Below are 18,738 nucleotides of genomic sequence, written 5' to 3' on the forward strand. Positions count from 1 at the left end.
TTCAATGCACTTGGTGTTTGAGAAGGAAGTAACTTATCATTTCTGCATCAAAATTTCTAATGAACTCTGGAGACTCATTAAATCAGACAACCTGATGGCATTCGTACAAGGGCAGGCGGATTGAAAACTGGAAGGGGAACTTTTGCATTAGGCAAAAATGATCACCAGTTCTGGGAAGGAACTAAGCCCTTCTAATTATTTTTCTCTTGGCTCCTATCACTGAAAATGTATATGTAAATTCCACTATATATATGAGTTACTGAAATATAGAGAAAGAATCTGGTAGTAATTCTTGAATAATTTGTAAATATCCTTTTTGGAGTACATGTCAAAGTGAATTCAGAACTAAGAAAAGACTCCACAGAACATCTTCCAGCCCACTAGTCCTTGGAGTAGAAGGGGCTCAGTATATCATCCTCCGCAGGGCAGCCAGATTAGAGGAGAAAAGAGCTCAGATGTTCCATTACCAATGTGAAAATAAGTCATATTTACAACAGAAGCTCCCAAATGGTTAAACAACTTTCCTATATGTACTTTTCTTTAAATGATGGACAACAATAATTAAATATTTCTTCTAACTTTCTAGCACATCTGGCCTAATACTGGGTCACCTAAAGTAAATATGAATTTAACTATTTTAAAAATCCATAAGTAAATCTGGCATCAGGCTAGCTGTGGCGAAAGATTCAGTGATGGCTTTGCTCCTGCTGCTGGGTGTGTCTCTACCTGTCTCCAGTTGTGGAATCAAAGTGTATTTTTCGAGCTCATGAAGCCATTTGTGCAAACTCCCTTGCTTATAACTCTACCGTGTTTCGTCTTCTCAGAGGGATGAGGAGTCCTGCCCAGACCTTCCACATTCCTGCTCCTGTTCAAAAGCCAATGAAGTGGCTCTGGGACCAGCCGGCCCCCCAGTAAGTCTTGCTATCTCAGCCTTGAAGGTTCTTTTACAACATTAATAACCATCACTTTTGGCTCTGATGATGTGCTGACTATTGGAGTGAATGGCTGTTACCCACTTAATCCTGCAAACACACAGAGATGTTACATCACTGAAGGACAGATTTAGACGAGTTGGTCTTCTAGTCCAAGCCTCTGTGAGTCCGGAGATGAGGCTGTTTCCCAGCATGCCATCTGCTTCTCATGTTGCTTTCAGTGCAAAATCCTCCCTTTAAGCTTCTGTGGTTCGGTGTGAGCTTTGATCACTGGGCCTTTGCTGATATACCTGTAATACTGGCATGCCCTCACCTTGCGCATTCTGTGCTAAAGTCTATATGTGGGGGAGGGCTTTGCATTCACTAGGAAATACATCCCTGCAAGAATGAAGTCCCTGCCATCACTATCTCCTATGAAATGTCTCATAGGACAGGATACAGTGAGGGAGTGAGGGAGGGAGAGGGGAGAACAAATAAGAGGGAAAATATTTTTTTTTAATATTTTTATTTACTTACTTGAGAGAGAGAGAGATTGACAGAGAAAATGAATCTAGGCATGTCAGGGCCTCCTGTCACTGTGAAAGGACTCCAGACACATGCACTACTTTGTGCATCTGGCTTTATGTGAGTATGGGGGAACTGAACCTGGGCCATCAGGCTTTGCAAGCAAGTGCCTTTAACCTCTGAGCCAGCTCTCCAGCCCTTGAAAGCATTGAAAAAATATAAAATATTGGGCTAGAGAGATGGCTTAGCGGTTAAGTGCTTGCCTGTGAAACTTAAGGACTCCTGTTCAAGGCTCGGTTCCCCAGGATCCACGTTAGCCAGATGCACAAGGGGGCGCACGCGTCTGGAGTTCGTTTGCAGTGGCTGGAGGCCCTGGGATGCCCATTCTCTCTCTGTCTCTCTATCCATTTATCTGCCTCTTTGTCTGTCTGCCACTTTCAAATAAATAAATAAAAATAAACAAAATTTCATATATATATGGTATTGATAATTACCATCTGGGTCTTTGAATTTAAATACATTTTTTGTTTTATATTTAAATGAGCACTTTATTTCTCACCTGCTCATCTGGGGTATTTAAGATAAGGATGAAAGAGGAGCTCTGTGGTCAGGAAATGACAAATGTTACAAAGACAGAAGGCAGGAAGAAGATGCAAAGATGAAAAAGCCCAGACCCTGCCGGAGGAATATTCTCACACATGACCTGTCCTTGCTGAGTGGACTGGCTGGAGGTGGCCCGGCAGAGTCAGCACCCACGTAGCAGGTGACCTTGGCCGGCGCTGTCTACAGCATGGAAGGTCATGTAACTGCGTGCTTTTTCTTCATTTTCAATTCCTAAACTGAACACAAAGGCAGAGACCTTGTTGCACGTATTTGAACTCTATCCCAGAGGTTTCCCTGGTACGACTGGCAGACAGAACATTCTTTTGAGCTTTGAATATAAAATCCAAACCTTAAAAAAAAGCGCTATGCCAAAGCAGCAGATGTGGGGTAATGGTAGAGACACTAAATCTAAACTATAAAACCAGACGAGTTACTAACCCACGCTCTGCTTGTTTCTTGAAGAAGAAACTGTTAGTAGAAAATTCTTAGGTTATCTTTGTTGTTCTTCATCTGAAAGTGTTTTTATTTCTTTTTTAAAATTAAATTTATTTATTTTGGTTTCCCAAGGTAGGGTCTCACTGTATCCCAGGCTGACCTGGAATTTACTCTGTAGTCTCAGGGTGGCCTCGAACTCACAGCGATCCTCCTACCTCTGCCTCCTGAGTGCTGGGATTAAAGGCGTGTGCCACCACGCCCGGCTATTTATTTATTTAGAGAGAGCAAGAGAGAGAGAGGAGAGATAGAGAATTGGCATGCCAGGGCCTCAGCCAGTGCAATAGAACTCCAGACACTTGTACCACCTAGTGGGCATGTGTGACCTTTCACTTGCCTGGCCTTTGTGCATATGGCTAACATGAGGTCTGCAGAGTAGAACGTGGATCCTTAGGCTTCGCAGGCCTTAGCTGCTAAGCCACCTCTCCAGCCCAGTGTTTTTTATTTCTGACAACATGTGAAATGTTGTCAACAGATAGTTTTTCTGGTTATCACAGAGATTGTCCTCCACATTAATTCTCCATGCTCAAATGTGCCATGATCTTAGACCACCCACCAGCTTGGGTTTCAGGGTGAGGATAACTAGCCTACTACTTTGGTTTACACTGTTAATACTGAATCCTAGTATGGCTGTCAGGCAACTTCCCAACTAATGAACTAAGGATACAATTTGGGATCAGTTTTCTCTCAGTACTTTGTGGATTTTATGGCTGTCATTGATGACATTGAAAAGCTACCTATCTGCGGTTGTGGGGATGACTCAGTGGTTAAAAGTGCTTGCTTGCAAAGCCTGCCAGCTGGGGGATCAATTCCCCAATACACAAATAGAGATAGATCCATAAAGTGAACATGTGTGTGGAGTTATTTGCAGCAGCAGCAAGAAGGCCAGGCACACCATGCTCACTCGTGCTCTCTCTCTCTCAAATAAATAAATTAATTAAATAAATATTATTTTAAAAAGGAAAAGCCAATGGTCAGTCTAATGAATTGTCTTCCTCTTGTGAGAGGCCAGATTTTTCTTTCTGATTATTTTCAGAATCTATTTGTCTTAGGTATCCTGAGATTTTACTGTACTGTATCTTGATCTGGATTGTTGTGGTTTTCATTATTTTAATTTATTTTAGGATTTTTTTTGAGGTCTGTGAGTTTGAATATCATTTGTTACTCATTAAATTTTGCAATATGTTCATATATTAAAGTGCCCACTAAAACTTATTTAAAAAACCAGGCAAACTCAGAAAAATGAGGTATTTTCTCACCTAAAAATCTAGTATTCTTGGGCTTGAGAGATGGCTCAGCAATTAAAGGCATTTGCTTGCAAAATCTGACATCCCAGGTTTGATTCCATGGTCCTCATCTAAAGCTTGATGTGCAAAGTGGCGCATGCACCTGTAATTCATTTACAGTGGGGGATTCCTGGCATGCCCCCATTTCTTTCTTTATCAAATAAATAAAGAAAAAAATTTAATTCTTATGTTCTTTCTGGGTGTAGTGGTACATACTTTTAGTCCCAATACTGGTGAGACTGAGGTAGGTCGATTGCCATGAGGCCATCCTGGGACTAATGAGTAAGTTCCAGGTCAGCCTCAGCTAGAGTGAGACCTTGCCTCAAAAAAAAAAAAAAAAAAAAAAACTAAAATCCTTGGTTATAATCTCTGTGACTATTTCTTCTCTCTTATTATCTATGTTTTCCTCAAAATTCAACTATTTATACATAGTGAGTTCTAATTTTACATCCTGTGTCACTTAATTTTAATCGATTCTATTCTTCAAATCATTTTTGGGGGCTTCATCTTGTGAATCTTTTTCAAAATTTATCTTCAAGTATATTTTATATTGACCTGTGTTGAGAAGGGGAGAGAGAGAGAGAGAGAGTGGGCATACCAGGGACTCCAGTCACTGCAAACGAACTCCAGTTGCATGGTTCATGTTGTGTATCTGGCTAACATGGGTCCTGGGGAATTGAACGTGGGTCCTTTGGCTTTGCAGGCAAATGCCTTAACTGCTAAGCCATCCCTCCAGCCCTGCCACTTATTTTCTACTAATTTTGCATGTGGCAACATGTCTCAATGTCTATTTTGTAGTGCGTGTGTGTCAGCTGAAACTCTTCCCTGCTAGTATTTGAGTTTATGTTTGTATTGTATTCTTTCAGAGAATAACCATGTTTTCTTTACTAAGCTCCTCGATTTGCAAATGACAACACTTCCTTGAAGTTTGCACCTGGAGTTTTGTGTCCTTCTTCATGGGCAATGAAGTTTTTGGTCCCCAGATTGCACGACAGTCAGCTTCTAGGGGACAATTCTCAGGGAAGATATTTTGTATTGTTCCTACAACTACTGGAGTAAAACCATCTTGATCACTTAGAAGAGAGTGACTCACTGTTTTTCTAGCTCATTCGGAGGACAGCCTTTCAAATACCTCAGTTTCTAACATGTTTTCCCCAAATGTCATAGGACCAAGTTCCTGTTTCATTGCCCTGTGTGGGCTCGAATACACAGGCCAATCTTAATGTCTATGACTGCTATTGTTTTCTCTCTCCTCTCTATTCCTGGATTCAGTTCTTAGTTATCTAGTGTTTATTTTATTTCAATCAGCATTAGTAAATCAAGTTTTCCTCTGCAGTTATTTGGTAACAAGTTGTAAAATATTTATGACCTAAGAAAGTAATGCCAGAGAAGTGACAGAGAAAGCTGAGCTTGGGCTTAAAGGGGAAGGGAGAGGAAATAACAAAGCTATGGGGGTTTTCACATTTCGATGCCAATGATAATCTGAAGTTTAAGATACAATATTCCAAACAATATGTAATAAATCCTGTCTGATCACTGAACACAGATTTGATTATTTTCTCATCACGAAGTTACATAGTAGCATAATGAGCTGACAAATCTACAAAGAATGTACAGGAAGGCAGAGTGGGAAAACTTGGCACTTTCTTATTAAAAAGATGAATTCTTATCATGTGCTTAGTGGTAAAAATTTAAAGATAAGGTAGGAAATCAGTTAGGAATATAAAATGGACTCTGATTTGGGGAGACAATGCCCCTGGCATAAACATCAGTGACAAAGTCACATTGAGATAAAACTTCCAATTAAAACCAACCACTTAAGATGTATGAGCAAAAATTAAAGATTCGTGACAGCTGAGTATGTTAACACTAGGCTGCAAAAAACCAGAAGACTTTACTAAAATCATGGTGTGTTCTATTAGGACAAAACAGGCATTGTTTGTTCCACAAAAGGTTCTTAGAGGTCTGCTCAAGGAACAATGGAAGCCCCTCTGGCCTAGTATGCTTCCAAGAAACTCATTTATCCTAGTGTTGGTATCAAAAGACATTTTATTAACCCTGAATATCCTATGAAATAAATTGGAATCACACAAGGAGAAACTTAAGCCGGTTCTAATGCTCATTCAATCCTTTTGCTCAAGTGTAGTAGAAGTTTTCTCATGTCCCATGCCCCCGACACTTGTTTACCTCCACCCACTTATTAGAGATCAAACTTTCAATGCACAGATGCTAAATCTAGCAAAATTGAGTAATGCCATTTGTACTATATCTTTGAGGTAACCAATTATTTTATCAAGTGACAACATTTTCCCATTTATTCTAACTTTATGTTTGCTTTTGCAAATGTGACAGTCAACTGAAATATTCCGAGTGTATATTAAAGCACATGTTTGGAAACATTTGGATATATATGAAAAGAATGTGTTTGAGTACTTATTATGTAAAGAATATTGCTATTAGTATATTAAGATGTCAAGAATTCTTGGGAAGAAATGTAAAGGACTGCAGCTTCAAAAGCACTCACCTAATTATCTTTTTTTTTTTTTTTGGTTTTTCGAGGTAGGGTCTCACTCTAGCCCAGGCTGACCTGGAATTCACTATGGAGTTTCAGGGTGGCCTCGAACTCATGGCGATCCTCCTACCTCTGCCTCCCGAGTGCTGGGATTAAAGGCGTGCGCCACCACGCCCGGCTTTCACCTAATTATCTTTATTTTTATGTAAATAACATTAAATTGTTACATCTTTCATAGGCATGCAAATTTATAGCACAAATCATGATCAATTTTACACCAATCATGTATTTTATTCTTTTATTCATGAGTAACAGTAGTCTTATATAAGCTCTAAAGAAATAAATCGTAAAAGAATTTTTCAAGAATTAAAGAGATTTGGCATCAAAAGTTTTGTTTAACTGTAAGACCTTCTGCAGGAAAGGGCTGGTGCTGGCGGGAATTTCCAGCCCAAGGACTTGATGAACATATACTAGGACGCCATGTGTGGCCTTTATATAAAATAATAATGACATAATCCCAGAGTATTAAGAAAAATGAGTGAAGCATAGCGTTTGGAGATTTGTCTTTGCGCTAATACTGAACATCTGTTTTGCCAGGGTGGTCCAGGACTCCGAGGACCAAAAGGCCAGCAAGGTGAACAGGGTCCAAAGGTAACGTGTTCATTCTCAACTAGCAGCCATTTTGGAGTTCAGTGGCATTTAATTTAGCATTGTGATTTTTTTTCCTTGTTTCATAAGGCATGCTCTTCAATCAAAAAGAGTACTAGAGTATTTGGTATTTGTTAGAGGAAGGATTTCTGAGACAGAAATTATTGCAATGTTCTGAGTGGTTTAGTCTGCAAAGTAGTTCTCTGGTACATTCTTCTCTTTCTTAGTCTATAACAAAAATGTATCTTAAGAGGTATTGCATAGAATCACAACTCAGTAATTTCTAAGGTTTTGGATTCCTCCTCCTGTTTGCCAATATAGGTAATTAATTATATATTGCTTTGTTTCCTAAGTATGATGGCTTAGGTTGTACACTGTGCAAAGACACCAGCCAAAACAATCCAGCTGTTCCAAGCCATGTCAAGACACACGTTTTTCTACTTTGCACAAAGGCATCCTAAGGACGGGCAGAAGCCCAGCCTCTAATTGAGTTCAGCCCTCATCCTCTTCCCTTTGGATCTTGCCAAATCTTCTAACTGGTCCCTCGTCTTAGTGGACTTGACTGTCTGATTGATTCTACACATCTGCTCTCAGATTAATGTCCTCAGCCTTCATGCTGGATCATATCAAACTCTTTTAAAACTTGAAGTCGTGGCCTTCAGAACACAACTGGCCATCTTTGGCATTGCATTCAAGGTCCTTTCTAACTTGACTCAACGTCTCATTCTTCTCATGGTCTCCGCACCATCCATCTTACTGATTTACGGCTTCAGTATGGTTACTTAATGAATTTGCATAGTATATATCATACAGAAGAGAACACTGTAAAGATTTTTTACTATAAAATTGGAAAGCACTCATGCAAAGTATGACAATATAGAGAGATGAGAAAGAAGTAAGTAGGAGGCTGAAGATAATTAACCAGGTGTTATCCAGCACAAAGTTCAGGCCAGGAGATGTCTTCATTATGGGTTGAGTTGTTTTCTGAGACAGACTTGCAATCCAGTCCATCTCTCTCTCTCTCTTTTCTTAAAATTTTATTTATTTATTTGAAAGAAGAGGGAGAGAAGAGAGACAGATAGAGAGAGAATGGGCACGCCAGGGTCTCTAACCACTGCAAATGAATTCCAGACGCATGTGCCCCTTGTGCATCTGGCTTACGTGGGTCCTGAGGAAACTGGGTCCTTTGGCTTCACAGGCAGATGCGTAAACCACTAAACCATCTCTCCAGCCCAATCCAGTCCATCTCTTATGATGCTGTAAGGAAGGCTGGTGGCTGGAAGGCAGCATTGCTCACCCCTATCCCACCAATGCTGTGCCATGGTTAGAAGTCTCTTCTAAAGCAAGGGTGCCCTGGGTTTTCCTGAGAGCCAGTCATGCCAGGGGCCCATGAGTTCTTAGGCATTCTGGCTTCCTCCCAATACCCATCTCAGCATCATCTCACCGTGTCTCCAACATTCTTACGGGACCATGGTTCTGATCATAAAGATGAATTACCTCATGCATGTCTGGTGATCCCGACATAATTATCTATTCCCATGGGATCACTACTAGTCTGCTTGTTTCTGTGTAATGATTTTGACAAACTCCAGATACTAGTTTGTAGTGGATTTCGGTCCACAGAGGATCACATACCTACCTCTATTATGGGAACAAATAAACTATGGCTTCCCTGTGGCAACCCCCAAATAAGTAATCTGATTTCTTTTGTGGCAGCAAACAGAGGACAGGATGTTGGTAGCACAAAACAACTGGATTGCTGGTCTCTTCCAGTCATTTTTGTCCATATTTTACAGAATAAAATATGCCACCTACTTTTTGCCTTACTCTTCCTCTTCAATGTGATATAGATGATATGTTACTAAATTGCTATAACTATACCATATATATATATATATATATATATATATATATATATATATATATATACATATACACACACACACACACACACACACACACACACACACACACACATATATATATATATATATATATATATATATATATATAACTATATATTCCATTACATTTACAAAGGCCTAGCTCCCTTCCTTGGATGCCACTCATACTCCTTGTAGAAGCGATCAGTACCCTATGTTTCCATGGGCTCACCTCCCACACTGTGCTCAGCCCGCATGTGAGTTTCAGCCCCAAGAGTCATGTGATGTTGTCCCTGCTAAGGTCACCAACCACTGATAGTTTCGTAGGCTGTGACTCAATCTTTTTTTTTTTTCCCTCAGTTGAACATTTATTTAATTAATTAATTTTACCTTCCTTGAGATCTCTGCAAGAACTGACTTTCTTGGCTGCTTTTCTATTTGACATTTTTCTTCTCCGCCATTCTTTTATTCTACTGTTAATTTGTAGGAACTTTCACTACAGATTCTTTCCTATGCTTCTCTTTATTTCTTCTATTTATTGTTTCATCATTTTTTATACATTTTTTTTTACCTCCCACGCGTTCTTTGTAACCTCACCTATGAGTGTGTCTTCAGCGCTTCATGGCGTATCTGGCTGACACCTTGCTGGACCCCCCGATTGCTGGATGTGGCCTTTTGGTTTTCCCCATGCATACAAATCTTAATGACATTTAGCCTACATGCACTATTCATGTGTACTCTATCCCAATACGATTTTTCTTCCATTATTCTCTCTCTCTCTTACACAGACACAAACACACACACACACACACACACTCAAGTTATGTTCACAAAGAAATAAAGCCAGTAAGTTGAAGAGACTCCTGCATTGCCATCTTTATTGCAGCCCTATTCATATTCACTATAGCATAGCCAAACCGTGGAAGCAAACTGGATCCGTCAAATGATGAGTGGGTGAAGAAAAATGTAATCCTAACTAATTTTGCTCATCTATAGTATCTAAAAGAGTTAATTCCATAAAAACTGAGAATGTAATGGTGGTTACCCAGGGTTCAGGAGAGTGAAAAATGGAGCAGGATTGGTCAAGCTGTACAAAATTAAAGTAGAGCAAGTTCTAATGTTCTACTGCACAGGCGTGACTACATATAATAGTAATATCCTGTATGTTTTGAAAATTCTAGAATAATTTGAATTATTCTAAAATAATATCAAAAGTTCACCTGTTTGGGATCTAGACTTACTCATCCTTATGTGAGCCTTGCATTGTGTATACATGAATGGAGACATGTTGTGCCCCAGTAAGGTTAACCGTCTAAATGTCATATAAAGATCAGCTTTCATTGTCATCACAGAATGAGACAGGGAAGAAGAGTTTGGGGATAAGTAGGTTTTCTGGATCTGTGATTCCAGATGGCGCCTAAATGGTGCCTAAACTGCAGTAAGGTCCTACCGTAGAAGTGAGGGTGGCTGAATTGCAAGTGGTGCCCGTCCCGGAGGCAAAGGAAAGTCAAAAACTGTTGAGCCACATGTGTTTGGAGGCTGTTGAAGAGGCGCAGTGTGATGCCACAGGAAGGTGAAGGTGGAAAGAGAGGCCGAGTGTAAAGCTTCCAGAGAGGCCAAGAAGCGCCCTGCAGTGGAGACTGACGGCGGGGAAAATGACGAGATGATTCACCCAGTTCATCTGCTTCAGTGAACCTTATGGACCAGAAGGGCGGTCCTGCATTGTGTAGATAGATGGATAGAGAGAGAGAGAGAGAGAGGGAGAGAGAGATATACATACATACATACATGATAGATTGATAGATAGATAATACATAGATAGATGATAGGTAGGTAGATAGATTGATAGATGATAGATAGATGATAGATAGATAGATAGATAGATAGATAGATAGATAGATAGATAGATAGATAGATAGAAAGAGACAGTTGCGGCAGTCCCTGTGTGTTACTAATTCTTGTGGTGTACTGATGGCATTTACCTTGGAGGCAAATCACTTGATGCTCAGCGTCTTATCATCTGAGTGTCTCACACCTTAAGAGAAGTTACAATAGGAAATAAGTAAATGTTGTAAGCAGAAATATGTTAGGTATCAGTGTACCTCTTGGATGACTTTTCTCTCTAACTTTGCAGGGACCGGAGGGCCCTCGGGGAGAAACTGGCCCTATCGGACCTCAGGGACCCCCTGGACCACAAGGACCCAGTGGTCTGTCCATTCAAGGAATGCCCGTGAGTTGTGTGCAGATGTTCAGACGGGTTTTGTTCTTATCCTGTTTCCGTGACGTTGGGAAGAATGAACTTTTCTGTGTGTTATAAATGAGTCTTAGTCACTTTGAGTGTCGTGACTGACTGACACTTGTTAGCAGCGCCCACTCTCCATTGCTTGCTGGGGGGTCTTTCAAGGGGAACGCAGGAAGGAAGTGAGTGCAGTCACGGCATAGTGTGGACAGAAGATCAGAACCAGCATGCATAGTCTTTTGATTGTCTGATGAAATTATTAATAACGGATGTGATAACATCGAGAAAGTAGCAACTATAATACCAGTGCATTTATTATTCATTTTGCAGTGATTTTGGATGTAGAGGAATGGAAGCTAGTTACTTAGCTCCTTATTTCAGCTGACACCGTTGTGAAACCCACTGGGTCGATCTAAGCTTCTGTACATTACAAGGCTTCCTTTCTTTGAAAAACTATTTTTTAAATATATTTCATTTTTATTTATTTATTGGACAGAGAGAAAGAGGGAGAGCAAGAGAGAATGTGCATGTCAGGGCCTCCAGCCACTGCAAATGAACTCCAGCTGCATGCACCACCTTGTGCATCTGGCTTTCGTGGGTCTTGGGGATTCAAACCTGGGTCCATTGGCTTTGAAGGCAAATGTCTTAACTGCTAAGACATCCCTCCACCCCTGAAAAACTATTTTTATCATTGAAAAAAATTTATTTCCACTCACTGATGTTCATTAATCTTTCTATAGGAATCTCTATTTTAAGAATAAAGCCATTCTCTAATATTTAGAACAAGCAGATCCTTTTAGGCACCTCATAGCAACCTCTCCTGATGTCTCCCTAGCTGAAAGTTTTCCCTTACAGTGTTATCTTGCAATCACAAACCTATTAATTTATATAATTCCTGATGTTAACAATAAGCATTTGTTGTGGTCTTGCTATCTGCCAGGTTCATTGCTTTCTTATTCCTGTATCCCCTTATGTTTTTTTCCAGGCAAAATCAAAACAAAACATATATAGGCAGAGAGGATATTTTAACCTTAATATTACAAATAATATTGAAATATTCAGTTCTCTTTTTGTGTGCCTAGAATATGAACTTGGCCATATGGGCTATACATTTTGTGCTGGAACAATCTCACTATATAAGCATCCAGCCCCATATGCCTGTTTACATTGAGGGTGTATAGCATATGTGAAGAGAGAAATATGTTGTGTGGGTGTTAGTGTGAAAACAATGTAATTTTGAAAACATTCAAGCAGGCAGAGTGGGGAAAGGGAAAGATGAAGTATTTATTCATGTACACCTAACTCTGTCTTTTGGACATTCAGGGAATGCCAGGCGAAAAAGGAGAGAAAGGAGACACTGGCCTTCCTGGTCCACAGGTAATAATTTTAATTAAAAAACTTTTATTCTATTGATCTCAGCTCAAGGTATAATATGTTTTTACTTTTTCTATTTGTTCTTTGGTTTTTTGAGGTAGAGTCTCACTGTAGTGCAGGCTGACATGGAGTTCACTATGTAGTCTCAGAGTGGCCTGGAACTCATGGTGATCCTCTTCCCTCTGTGTCCTAAGTGCTGGAATTAAAGGCAGGTGCCACCGCGCCTGGCTTATATTTTTATTCTATTGCTGTCATATCTAGAGCTTTGTCAAGGATGAAAGGTTGCCGCTTCGGAAGGCAGCATTGACCTTGGCGGTGGTTTCCATAGTAAAGACATCTGTCTGTGCTCATTTTCCTTGAGCTGCTTCCTAGAGCCACTGATGCTCCAGGTGGGCGTCAGTCCTTTCCCGTGAATAACTTGTGGGTGTCAGGTCTGTGACAGGGCTCTGCTTCATGCTAGTGGTTTGTTTGGAGGCCTTGGCCTAGTCAGGGAAGCTGGGTGAAAGGGTGACTCTTTGCTGTGTTTGTTTTCCCTAGGGGGTCCCAGGAGGCGTAGGTTCACCAGGACGTGATGGCTCACCGGGCCAGAGGGTAAGAACTTGCCTACGGTTGATTCTTGACAAGGTGGACTTCTTACAAAGGAACTCTGCCATAGGCAGGTTTATTTTTTATGCAAGGGCATCAAGTCATGTTATGTTTTCTTCTATCAGTTTTCTATCTACCAATTAGGCATCTGTTTCCCTCCGTTAATGTCTCCTATGTCCATTTTTTTTTTCATCAAATTTTTCCAAGTTGGCTTCACCCCTTTCTGAATACTCCCAAACCAGAGTATTATTACAGTACGTTGCATTGATTTTATTAGCTTTTTTCCAGTTCTTTTGAACTCTTAGAAACACAAACTTAAAGAAAATCAGTAATCATATGAATCAATTAAAACTTGAATAGTATAACATAAAGAAATTGCCAGAAAATTTAGTATATTTTGATTATTTGTTGTTTTATCTGTTCAGATACAGGGAAGTAAAATAAAATATAAAAAAATAGTCAGGTGAAGAATTTTTTAAATGTTGGGTTGACCAGTTTCCACTGAGCTAGGTTGAAGTTCTTCTTCTCAAAGAACTTACAGCTTACTGGGAGGAAATTTAAACAGGAACCTCTCTATCTCATATAATGACAGCAGCAGAACATGAAGAGTTGGATAGCCAAGTCAAGTATGGATGGTCTGGGAAGGCTTCCTAGAAAGGTATCATTTAAGCTAAGTCTTGATAGAACAGGAGTGCGGAGGAAGGGAAAGAGTGCATATAGAGTAATCAGTGTGTGCAGGAGGGACGTGATGAGAAGGTGGAGTTTTTCCCAAATAGAACATATTGTAGTCTGATTAGACATTAGAACGCTCTGTGTATGTGTGTGTGTGTGTGTGTGTGTGTGTGTGTGTGTGTGTGTGTAGATGTGTACAAACACACAGATAAATATTCAGGTGTGTGGAATTTATTAAGATACTCACACAGAGAGGTAAACCACGAGTTCACTTAAAATATCAGTTACTTTCAGTCTAAGAATCTTGAGCTTCAACATGAAGGTCATAAGAGGTCGCTACATTTTCATCGAGGGAGAGAGAGACGGTGCAGTTACCTTTCGTTGCTGGGACAAACATCTGATGAGAAGCAGCTCACGGAAGGAAAAGGTTTCTTTCTGAATGCACGGGAAGCACCGTCAATGGGAGAGGAAGCTGCCTCACTTGCACACAGTCATATAGCAGCGAGAAACCTCCCGACAGCCAGAGCTCTACCTGACTCTGCACGCCTTAGAGCTGGACCGATGTCACCTCCGGGAGGGCTGTGCCTGATAGACTTAACCAAAAGCTTAATCAAAAATACCTCAGCGTATGGAGGTCCTGCATTTACATTCAAACCACCACAGAGACCTTTTTAAAAGAATATTGTTGATTTAGACATGTGAGTCACTCCGGTTTCTCTAAACAGTCATGTCCAATCCAATGAAGAGCAGTGCACATGGCATTCACCAGGAGTCTCGTACAATTAATTGTTTAATAAACAATTGGTGACAAGACTCACTTTTCTACACAAACAAGGACTGACTTTAGTTTAGGGTAACTATGCTGCTAGAATACGGCAATAGGGAGGGTGTTGGGGAGATGGATCAGTGGTTAAAGGCTCTTGCTTGCAAAGCCTGCCAGCCTGCATTCAGTTCCCCAGTACTCATGTAAAACCAGATGCCCAAATTGGCACATGCATCTAGAGCTGGTTGCAGTGGCAGGAGGCCCTGGTGTGTCCTTTCTCTCTCTCTCTCTCTTCCGCTCTCTCTTAAATCAACACTATATATTTTAAAATGAATGTGGAAATAGGGGACAGATACCTGTAATCGCAGGAGTCTGAGAGGAGGGTGGCAAGTTCGCAGTCTGTCTGGGGGGCACAACTCAAGGCTGGCATGGGTCACTTAGTAAGACTGTGTTTCAAAATAAAAAGCATCACGAGGGCCAGGGATACAATTCAGTGCCAGAGCACTTCCCTTGCATGCACGAAGCTCTGAGTTCAATCCCCAGGACTGCAAAAAAAAAAAAAAGGGATATGTGTGCTAATTGGATTTTCTATGGAAGTGTAAATATGAGGCTTGAAATCATTTCTATTTTTTATATTTTTATTTCCATTTACTTTTTATCTTTATTAATTATGAACTCTACCATTTGAACATATTGGATACTGGTCATATTCCCATTGAGTTATACTCTTTTTTTAATTTTATATATTTGAGAAAGCAAGAGAGAAAGAGGCAGAGAGAGAGAGAACGGGCACTCCGGGGCCTCCAGCCACTGTAAATGAACTCCAGACTCATGCATCACCTTGTGCATCTGGTTTATGTGGGTCCTGGGCAATCAAACCAAGGTCCTTTGGCTTTGCAAGCAAACACCTTAAACACTAAGCCATCTCTCCTGAGTTATACTTTTATATCCCCTCTCCCCAACTGCCATTCCACTGGGGCCCTCAATGGGGTTATTGGTATTCACTATGGGGTCATGAATATACCATTCAGTCTCTGGAGCCAGGGATACAATGTCTCAGGATAATTTTTCCCACACTGTGGCTCTTATAATCTTTCCTTCCCAGCTTCTCCAATGTTCCTTGATCCTTGGTGGCATGTTTAAGCTTCCTCTAGGGAGATGGTGGTAGACACTGAGAAGACTCAAAACCCACCAAAGTAGAAAGTCAGAGAACTCAAAACTAAAGGAGTCCTATACTTTTTACATTTTTAGCACCTTATTTCCATTTTGCTAAAATCTCAGCATAGTTTCTCTGATCATCAGATGGACTCGTCTATAAAACATGTTCAGGAGAAGGTAGCTAAAGAAGGTCTTTGGGGGCTGGAGGGATGGCTTAGTGGTTAAGCACTTGCCTGTGAAGCCTAAGGATCCCAATTCGAGGCTTGATTCCCTGGACCCACTTTAGCCAGATGCACAAGGTGGTACACGTGTGTGGAGTTCTTTGCAGTGGCTGGAGGCCCTGGCACGCCCATTTATCCATTCTCTCTATCTGCCTCTTTGTCTCTCTCTGTCACTCTCAAATAAATAAATATTGAACAAAAAAAAATAAAGAAAACAAACAATCTCACTTTTAAAAAGAAGAAGAAGGTTTTTTTGGGAGAGTTGGATTTATGTAGGATTCTTGTACATGTAGAAGGAGCGCCTAGAAATATTTATATGTTTTGGCTCAAGGCTTAAGTTAAGATCCTGTGTGGTTACACACCTAGATTCCTTCATGATCCCCAAAGCTCTGAAAATGGCAAATGTAAAGATTTGGCTGGGTGAGTTCATTTGATTTATCTATGTGCAGAACCCAGTCCTGGCAAAGAGTTCCCAAGTCAAACCTGTTGGGTTAGTGTTTGAATTGGTTTTTGGAATTCTTTCCCCTGGAATCCATAGAGTGATGCAAGCTTACATAAATATTTTGCGATTCCTCCAAACATGTGTTCTTCTTTAGGATTAAAGGAATTAGAGCTGTAATAAAGTGATAAGATAGCTATACTTGGATTTCACTTTCTCCTTTAATCTGGAAATAAAACATTGAGGGTGTGGCTCATCCCTACTATGAAAACTTCTTGGATAATCATGGAATTGCATTTTAAAGCTGATTGTCATAGGACATTTATTATAGGGCTTGGTCTGTTAAAAGACAGTGTGAATCTAGTGATGATTGCATTAGAGGGCAATGTGATTTTTTGTGTACAACCCAAGGAAATGACATTTAAAGCAGGGGTACTATGGAGTTGGTTAGCATAGTGGTTCTACTGGAGGGAAGAACCACATGAATTTTTAAATCAGCCATATCTTTTTTTAAAAAAAATTTAAAAAATTATTTAGAGAGAGCAAGAGAGAGAGATTGGCCCACTAGGGCCTCAGCCACTGCTGCTAAACTCAAAAGGCTTGCGCCACCTAGTGTGCGTGTGCCACCTTGTGCTTGCGTCACCTTTGTGCATCTGGCTTATGTGGGTTCTGGAGAGAAATCAAACATGGGTCCTTAGGCTTCCCAAGCAAGTGTCTTAACCACTAAACCATCTCTCCAGCCCAATCAGCTATATCTTAGCTAGCACATGCAATTCAAACTGTCATTTGAGTTTCCCATTACTGTCTGCAAAGTAGCATCTAGAAGATAGTTTTAGTTGTTAAGGAAAGAATTTGTAAATCACCTACCTGGAGGAAATGATTGAATGGGGTCTCATAGGATCTCACTCCTACTTTCCTGGGCCAGGAAAACAAAAATATCTGTCAGAAACAGTAGAAAAGGAAGGAAAGATGGTGGGTTAAACACGGAAGGATAGCACAGGTCTGATACAATTAGTTGTTTAGCAGGATTGTAGGCTTGGAAGCCGAGGCCAGCTTGAATGGACATGGATGTGGGAGAACCATGTAAGGAGACATCCTCCCTGGATGACCCATGTGTCTGGTTAGGCAGTGAAATAATAAGGGCTGCATAGCAAATCCTGAGATCAAACGTCTCACACTTACTCATGCTCTGTCTTAGACCTGTATCAGCGTTAGCAACAGTCATGGCAACAGGCTGAAACTTTAGATAGGTGTATTTTCTAATTCCTGATATGGTTTTACAAAAAAAAATATCAGAGAGAGAGACAGAAGAAATAAATATGATGAGGAGACTTATTTTTGGAGCACCTGGGAAATAGCAATTCCTCCTAGTATAGAGAGGATTAGCTTCCTCTTTTTTTTAAAGATTTATTTATTTATTTGAGACAGATAGGGGAAGACAGAGAGAGAGAAAGAGAGAAAATGGGCACACTAGGACCTCTAGCCACTGCAAACGAACTCCAGACACATGTGCCTCCTTGTGTATCTGGCTTACATGGGATCTGGAGAATCAAGCCTGGGTCCTTAGGCTTTGCAGGCGTGCACCTTAACCGCTAAGCCATCTCTCCAGCCCAAGGACTAGCTTCTTAAGGGAGGGTTAACATAGATTGTGGTTCTTCCCCAACTGCTCTCTGAATGCCCATGCCACAGTTATAGCTGCCTTTCTTGTTTATGAGAGACCAGCAGTTGCCCAGATCACTCTGCATCTGGACACTGCTACACTTGGCAGTTAGTGAGAAGCAGGATGGCCGTGTGAGGAAGGGCACTACTCTTAATACTATCCAGGCCTGGGTTTGAACCCTAGCTGCATGGCGTGGTATCAGCCATATTGTGTGTCCAAGACTCAGCTTCCTTGCCTGTAATATAGAAAAACACAAACGAACGAACAAACAAACATTGGACTATATAGAGTTGTTGTGAAGATTAATTCATACAAATTATTTTGAAGTAAAGACGCAATTTTAACTAATATTATTAGCATTCACTATTTTCAAGGTAAACACAATGAGTCAGCATATTTCATAATGCCTAGAACTTGAAGTATTAAGGTACTTTGAAAGACTGTGAAGAAATGAAAAAAAAAAAAAAAACCAAAGGAAAGCGAGTTGGATTATTTTTTAAGTTCTTGGATTCTACCTTGAAAGGATGGTAGAAACAAGCGTCTTAATTATGTGGTTTTGATGTACACAAAGGCTATATGGTATGGAATGTCCTATTTCATAAAAAGCAAGTTGGAGTTAAAATGTACTTGAGAACTTGAACTTGAGTCAACTATTTGGATTTCATTGCTGTCATAAATGTTGTGCAGTAGTGAAGGAGTCATGTAAAAAATATTCTGTGAAATACTGAGTTCATGATAATTATCCCCCTGAGCATCTTCCTCCTCCA

The 18,738-nt window shown here is 40.4% G+C and overlaps 1 protein-coding gene across 5 annotated transcripts in view; it reads left to right on the forward strand.

Annotated features, from left to right (window-relative positions):
- The window catches only part of Col14a1 (collagen type XIV alpha 1 chain), a 252,858-nt gene that overhangs the window by 182,993 nt on the left and 51,127 nt on the right, over positions 1 to 18,738 (forward strand). For all 5 annotated transcript variants that reach the window (XM_045144601.1, XM_004661366.2, XM_045144602.1 and 2 more), the window contains exons 36-40: positions 825 to 911; positions 6,927 to 6,980; positions 10,995 to 11,090; positions 12,423 to 12,476; positions 13,011 to 13,064. In XM_045144601.1, the coding sequence (XP_045000536.1) occupies positions 825 to 911; positions 6,927 to 6,980; positions 10,995 to 11,090; positions 12,423 to 12,476; positions 13,011 to 13,064 (345 nt within the window). The remainder of the gene's footprint in view (positions 1 to 824; positions 912 to 6,926; positions 6,981 to 10,994; positions 11,091 to 12,422; positions 12,477 to 13,010; positions 13,065 to 18,738) is intronic.

The sequence above is a fragment of the Jaculus jaculus genome, chromosome 2 (genome assembly GCF_020740685.1).
Source record: "Jaculus jaculus isolate mJacJac1 chromosome 2, mJacJac1.mat.Y.cur, whole genome shotgun sequence".
Lineage (NCBI taxonomy): Eukaryota > Metazoa > Chordata > Mammalia > Rodentia > Dipodidae > Jaculus > Jaculus jaculus.